This window comes from Acomys russatus, chromosome 1, assembly GCF_903995435.1.
Source record: "Acomys russatus chromosome 1, mAcoRus1.1, whole genome shotgun sequence".
Lineage (NCBI taxonomy): Eukaryota > Metazoa > Chordata > Mammalia > Rodentia > Muridae > Acomys > Acomys russatus.
The window spans coordinates 110,833,734-110,841,375 of NC_067137.1; the positions used below are offsets into that span (position 1 = coordinate 110,833,734).

A 7,642-nucleotide genomic window follows, 5' to 3' on the forward strand; every position below is an offset into this window, starting at 1 on the left:
ATCTGTTCTCTTATTTAAATAGGGACACGCCTACGAAATGTTCCTGTTCTTTTTAATGACACAGAAACTAATCTGGCAGGAATGTATGGAAAGGTTCGCAAAGCTGCTAGCTCCATTGACCAATTTAGGTAAGCAGTGCCACTCAGGATGAGTGATGGGCCCTCAACTATTTTTATAATGTCTTCCAGTTGGTACAGTCACCCTGAGCCCACTGGGCAGAGCTAATATTTAAAGTGGCAGCTCCCTTATTCTTTGTGATACTCCCAGGCTGTGAAATTGCCTTAGGCAGGTCTGGTGGTGCCTAAGCAGTGTTGAAAGTTATTAATTCTGGCCAACCTCCTTTTCTAACACACTCTACCAAGAAGCTGTCATTACTTAATTTTATTTATTTATTTATTTATTTTTGGTTTTCTGAGATAGGGTCTCTCTGTGTAGCCTTGTCTGTCCTGGACTTACTTTGTACACCAGGCTGGCCTCAAACTTGCAGCAATTCGCCTGCCTCTGCCTCCCAAATGCTGGGATTAAAGGCATGTGCTACCACGCCTGGCCTTTTTCATTACTTAATTTGAAGTAGGTTGATCCACTTCTTGCTCTCTCTTTTGATTTTTCAAAACAAGAGTTTTTCTATGTAGCCCTGGTTGTCCTGTAGCTCACTATAGACCAGGCTGATCTGGAACACAGAGACTCACCAGTCCACCATCCTCTGTCTCCCAAGTGCTGAGATTAAAGGCTTCCTAGACATGGATTTAATGAATTGTGTGTGATAAGAGTAATGTTTTCTCAGCCTTTCTGAGTCAGAAAAGAACTGTGGTGTTTAAAAAAAAAAAAAGCAACAAGAAGAGATAAGTTCCTGTCTAAATGAGGTGCATGTATTTAGCATAGTACCTGTAGAGAACCTAACTGCAGTGAGTGCTAGTGTCAGTGAGAGAAGGGAAAGGTTTGTTACACACACACAATTTTTAAAAAGTTTTAAAAAAGATGTATTTATTTATTAAGTATACAGTGTTTTGCCTGCCTGTACACCTGCACACCAGAAGAGGGCACCAGATCTCATTATAGATGGTTGTGAGCCACCATGTGGTAGCTGAGAATTGAACTCAGGACCTGTGGAAGAATAGGCAGTGTTCTTAACCTCTGAGCCATTTCTCCAGCACCTTGTTTGTTCATTTGTTTTTTTCTTTCTTCTATTTTGTTTTGTTTTCTGTGACAGGGTCTTCCTTTGTAGCTCTGGCTTGGAATTCACTGTGTATTTTAAGCTGGCCTCAAATTGACAGCATTCTGCTTGCCAGTATTGAGATTAAAGGTGTGTGCCACCTGGCCTGCCTGGGTCCCTATGGTTTAGTCCTCTTAGAAAAGTGTGTCTATACAGGAGCTTCTAGATTAACCATTTTCTTTTCTTTTTCTTTTTTGGTTTTGGTTTTTCGAGAAACAGTCTCTCTGTGTAGCCTTGGCCGTCCTGGACTCACTCTGTAGACCAGGCTGGCCTCAAACTCACAGTGATTCGCCTGCCTCTGCCTCCCAAGTATTGGGATTAAAGGCATGCACCACCACACCCAGCTAGATTAACCATTTTCAAGTAAATACTTGTGCTAATTTTTGTTGTTGTTGTTGTTTGTTTTGTTTTTCGAGACAGGGTCTCTCTGTGTATCCTTGACTGACCTGGACTCCCTTTTTTTTTTTTTTTTTTTTTTTTTTTTTTTTTTTTTTTTTTTTTTTTTTTTTGGTTTTTTGAGACAGGGTTTCTCTGTGTAGTCTTGGCTGTCCTGGACTCGCTTTGTAGACCAGGCTGGCCTCGAACTCACAGCGATCCGCCTGCCTCTGCCTCCCGAGTGCTGGGATTAAAGGCGTGCGCCACCACGCCCGGCGTTCACCTGGACTCCCTTTGTAGACCAGGTTGTCCTCGAATTCACAGCAATCCTCCTGCCTCTGCCTCCCAAATACTGGGGTTAAAGGCGTGCACCACCACCACCCAGCCTGCTAATTTTTTAAAATATTAATTTATTAATTAATATGTATACACTTCTCTACCTGCATGCCAGAAGAGGGCATCAGATCACACATAGGTGGCTGTGAGCCACCATGTGGTTGCTGGGAATTGAACTCAGGACCTCTGGAGGAGCAGCCAGTGTTCTTAACCTCTGAGCTATCTCTCCAGGCCCTGTTGTGCTAAAATTTTAACAGCTAACACCAAATAATGATATTTTGTTTGCTGTGACCTTCCTATTAGTCATTTTAAGTGATTGTGTGGGTCATTTTTCTGTGGTAGTCACAGATAGTTTGAGTGATATTTTAAAAAACATTGGATAGTAGTAACTCAGGAAGATTGGCTTGGACTATAATTTCTTTTCTTTCACCTGTTTGCACAGTATTCGCCTGGGAATTTTTCTCCGAAGATATCCCATTGCACGAGTGTTTGTAATAATCTATATGGTGAGTAAGTTTATTTGAAAAATTAATGCCACGCTTGATTTCTATCTTAGCTGCTAACCTTGTTCATATTCATATTCATATTCATAACCAGCTTTGAAAGTAGAGCTCATTTTTGATAGTTAAGCTTTTCTGCAAATACTTAACAAGTTAGCCACTTACTATGTTGAGGACAAAAATTGCTCAGAGGCTTTTCCTGAAAATAAAATTAACTGCAGTGTAACTTAACAGTATTTTAAAGTCTGCCTAATGACAAAAACACAATATAGAATGGCTGATTTAATTTTTATCTTAATGCTGCAAAATTGCTTTGATTATTTTCATGTGTTTTACTTTATTTTTCTAGAAGGATCCCAAAGCCAATTCCTTTCCTTCTGGGTTTTTGCTTATACAGATTGAGTAGTCGGTAGTGCTGGTTCACGTGCACCATGACTGAAAGCCCGTTCACTATGCTGAGTGGCTGAGCACTCAGCACATTAGGCTGAGCTAAGGGCTGTTTTCTAAGAAATAGAAACCTTCTTTTAAAGGAAATTTCTGTGTGATCCACTAGAGGGAAGAGTTACTCCTCTAAATAAAAAGTTTGGGCTGGAGAGATGGCTCAGAAGTTAAGAGCACTTCCAAAGGTCCTTAGTTCAATTCCCAACAACTAATGTGGCTTACAACCATCCATAATGGCATCTGATGACCTCTTCTGGCCTGCAGGCACACATGCATGCAGAATACTGTACAAATAATAAATAAGTCTTTTTTTTTTTTAATTAATTTATTCTTGTTACATCTCAATGTTTATCCCATCCCTTGTATCCTCCCATTCCTCCCCCCCCCCCCATTTTCCCATTATTCCCCTCCCCTATGACTGTTCCTGAGGGGGATTACGTCCCCCTGTATATTCTCATAGGGTATCAAGTCTCTTCTTGGAATAACTCTTAAAAAAAAAAAAAAAAGATTTAAGGAAGGAAGATGCGGCTGGAGAGATGGCTCAAAGGTTAAGAGCACTGTCTGCTCTTCCAGAGGTCCTGAGTTCAATTCCCAGCACCCACATGGTGGCTCACAACCATCTATAATGAGATCTGGTGCCCTTTTCTGGTGTGCAGGCAGAATACTGTATACATAATAAGTAAATAAATCTTAAGAAAAGAAAGGATGGGTGGATAGGAAGAAAAAAGGAAAGACATCAGAAAGGACTCAGAGTGTGCCCCATAGGGGCTGACTGCCAAGTACTGGTGCTGTGTGTGATGAGGGTACCGGTCAATGTTAGATGTCATGTGTTACATCCTACAGAATTTACACACCTAACTGATGGCTCCAAGGGAGCCAGAAATTTGTCACTAATCCAACCTCTGCCACTGACGTATTACTTCTTTCAAGTGTACTTTCTCATCTCTTCGTCAACAAAGCTGGCTAAAACCAGAACACCAGTCATTAACTGTCCCACAGGTCTTGCCAGCCCATGTCTGTCTGTCTAGCACTGCTAGCCAAACTCTCTCTGCATAGTCACCTGCCTGGTCATTCCTGCAGATGCATTCAAGTCATGAGCGTTTGGTATTCAGGCTCTTCTCCTTTCAGCTGGGGGATCTGCAGTATGTAGCTCTCTGTTCCTGAACTCATTGGCTTGTTTCGTCATTGGGTCATTGGTTTCTCCATTATTTGGCCAGTAAACATGAGCCCCTACTGTGTTTCAGACTCTGTCCCAGAGGGGTACAAAGACAAGATGTGGTCCCTGTCCTCGCTACACAGTCCTTAGATGAAGACTGATTTACTGGCTGACACGCGAATTGCTTTTTCTCCCTTTAGGCTTTGCTTCACCTCTGGGTCATGATTGTCTTGCTGACTTACTCACCAGAAATGCACTCTGACCAGCCACATGGCAAGTGAGCTGCTGCTGGTGCTCGTGAGCGCCTACCCTCGTGCAGAGCTGAGACTCCTCAGAACAGTGCACAGGATGCTTTCATCACAGAAAGCTTGTCATCTTTTAAGTTATTTCTCTGGTGTCTGACTCTCCCCTATTTCTATAGGAGTCTCTAAGTACAGACAGTAATTTAACAAATTCAGCTCTGCTTTTTCTGAGTTCAGTTGCCCTGGATATGATAGAAAAAGAGAGAAAAAGAGATTCGGGGGCTGTTCACCTCTGTACAGACCTTTCTATATTTGAAGTGACACTGATTATGGGTTATAATCAGGGAAACTAATTGTATTTAGGGATAAAAATAAAGATTTTTTAAAAATAATTTAGTGTGCTTTATATTTTCATATATTTAACTGAAAATATTTAATTTTTACGTGTTAGATTCCTGGCTGGTATAACTTTTTAAAATACATAAATAAAATTCACTATGCATTTTTCTTTTTTTATTTTGTTTCCTTTTGGGTTTTTGGGTTGGTTGGTTGGTTGGGTTTTTTTGTTTATTTGGTTTGGTTTAGTTTGGTTTTTCGAGACAGGGTTTCTCTATGTAACCTTGACTGTCCTGGACTCCCTTTGTAGACCAGACTGGCCTCAAACTCACAGCAATCATTTTTATTTTTTAAAATAATGATTTTCATCCCCTTTCAAAAAAGACCTTTCCTAAGGTTATCAGTGAGTGCGACTGGAAGTCACAGTGAGGTCACTAGGTGGCTATAGTACTTTCCCACTGCTCTCCTCTTTACCCCTGTGTTGTCTTGTTTTTCCCCCGTGTGTATCTTGGAGTTAGCTTGTGGGGTCTGTAGCCCCTGCTGGTAGCATGTGGGAGATGTCTGTTTACCGACACTGTAGATGGGATACTACAGTTAACCTTTGATTTCTTTTTTTTAAGATTTGGTTATTATGTATACAGTATTCTGCCTGCATGTATGCCTGCATGCCAGAAGGCACCAGATCTCATTATAGATGGTTGTGAGCCACCATGTGGTTTCTGGGAGTTGAACTCAGGACCTTTGGAAGAGCAGCCAGGTTTTTAACCTCTGAGCCATCTCTTCAACCTTTGTAAGGGGGTGTTTTCTGTATAACTAGAATGATCTTTGAATTATTTTACCTTCATCTTTGTGTCTAGATTCACATGTTGCCTTGTCACCCAGGTCCTGATGGTCTCTTCGTTTGTAATTAATACACGTGGCTCTTGGACAGTAAATGGGAGCCGTCCCCGTCTTGGGCCTGTCTTGATGTGGTCACTTGATGCCAGCTAAGAACCTTGGTGACACCATTGCTGTGACTTGAACACAGGCCATGGAAAGCCCTCCGAACCTTCCACATTATGGAGCATGTTTCCTATTTTTTATAATCAGATGTTAAGCATATTTGGGCTTTTGTTTTCAGTGTGTCAGAAATGAGTAGGGCAGGATGTCTCACATCGTATACATGGGGCTGGGCGTAGAGCTCAGCACCAAATCTGGGGGATTGATAGCAGGATCCTTACTTGGGTGAGCATGACTGAGCTGTGGACTTAGGCCTAGTGAGACAAGGAAGAGTTCAGTCTTGTTAATGGATTTTTAGATTTTTTTTCTTTCTCCTAATTTGGAAACATTTCTGGAAAATGATTAAAAACCAGGTTCCACCCTTAAAATGGAAAACAATACACACTCACTCATCCCTGTGTGCTGCCGACTTCCGTCTTTGTGTAGTCCTGGCTTTTGTTGGGACATCTGTAAGTCTTTTATCTAGTCTGCACATTCTTGGCTTTGGCAGTGTTTGACTAAGTGTTTCCCATTCTGCACTCTTGTGTTTAATTGAGTTTCAGATTCATTACTCTTGACTACTCACAACTGGACAAGGCAATATGAAACCTTGACCTCATTAGGGGGCTTTTGGGAATGCCAAGCCACTGTCTTCCTGGGCCCAGTGTATGCAACCAAAACGGATCTTTCTTTCTTTCTTTCTTCTCTCTCTCTCTCTCTCTCTCTTTCTCTCTCTCTCTCTCTCTCCCTCTCTCTCCCTCTCTCTCTCTCTCAGCAGGGTTTCTCTGTGTAGCCTTGGCTGTCCTGGACTTGCTTTGTAAACCAGGCTGCCTCTGAACTCATATCTATCCACCTGCCTCTGCCTCCAGGCCTGTGCCACCACGCCTGGCTTTATCAAAGGGATTTCAGATATGCACAGAGTTCTTAGACTGCCTTGTGTTCATAGGTGTCAATTGAAAAATATCATTGGGCTGGAGAGGTGGCTCAGAGGTTAAGAGCACTAACTGCTCTTTCAGAGGTCCTGAGTTCAATTCCCAGCAACCATATGGTGGCTCACAGCCATCTATAGTGTGACCTGATGTTCTCTTCTGGCCTGCAGGTGTATGTACAGGCAGAATACTGTATAAATAATAAATGTCTTAAAAGAAGAAAAAGAAAAACAACATTATTTTTTTAATTCCCTTTCTAGATGTTGTCATTTATGAAAACCACTTCTATTGCTATAGAAGAAAACCTTCCAAGGAAAGTTTTTTTGTTTGTTTGTTTTAATATTCTCTCGATTGAATAATTGGGGAATAGAAGGTGAAGGGCCCTGAATCCACCCGGACGCCCAGCTTCCCTGTGAGGTAGGGCACACTCCTCAGGCCTCAGCAAGCTCCAGCTCCCAATTTCCAGGGGCCACCTGAGTGCTGGAAGTGGCAGAGGGCCTTGGTGAGGGTACAGGAAGGAAGGGGCTGGTGGGGAAGCCTAAGAGTCAAGGACCAATGGCCTGAGACACTTGGGACTGTGATTGGCCTTAAGAAATCTGATGGAGAAACAAAGGGACCTTCCTCCTTTTCAGCCTCTTAGAAGTAAAGGATAGAACTCTGAGGAGAAAGAGGCAAACTATACCAGTGACTAAAGACTAGTGGAACAGCAGAACACTCAAAACCAGCGAGGCCTGTCGTACATAACTATTCCTGCCCCTTGCTTCCCCACATCTCATTTAGCCTTGCAAAGTTGCCTGCCCCTACCCTGTATCTGACTCATGACACATCTCCTTGAGACTCTGTACAAAGAAAAGGGGAATGGATCCCACTTGAGAATTTCCCATCCCTGCCTTACAGAAGTTCTCCTGTGTTAGGTTCATGTGGAACCCCTCCATAGCTCCTGTTTGAACTCTTCCCTGACAGCCTGAGTTCAATTCCCAGGATCCACATAGGAGAGAGAACTGACTCCTGAAAGGTGTCCGTCCGTCTTCTGACCTCCACACACAAGCTGTGGCACACGCGTGCCTTCCCCACAAATATGTAAGTGCAGCAGAAGTTGTTTTTGGCTTTGTTTTTGTTATGTATATCTAGGCATG

General features: G+C 42.5%; 1 protein-coding gene across 1 annotated transcript in view; it reads left to right on the top strand.

Moving 5' to 3' along the window:
• The window catches only part of Golga5 (golgin A5), a 30,614-nt gene extending 26,240 nt beyond the window's left edge, over window positions 1-4,374 (top strand). The window contains exons 11-13 of the mRNA XM_051150705.1: window positions 23-128; window positions 2,367-2,430; window positions 4,222-4,374. Of these exons, the coding sequence (XP_051006662.1) occupies window positions 23-128; window positions 2,367-2,430; window positions 4,222-4,302 (251 nt within the window). The 3' untranslated portion in view covers window positions 4,303-4,374. The remainder of the gene's footprint in view (window positions 1-22; window positions 129-2,366; window positions 2,431-4,221) is intronic.
• The last annotated feature ends 3,268 nt before the right edge of the window (window positions 4,375-7,642 follow it).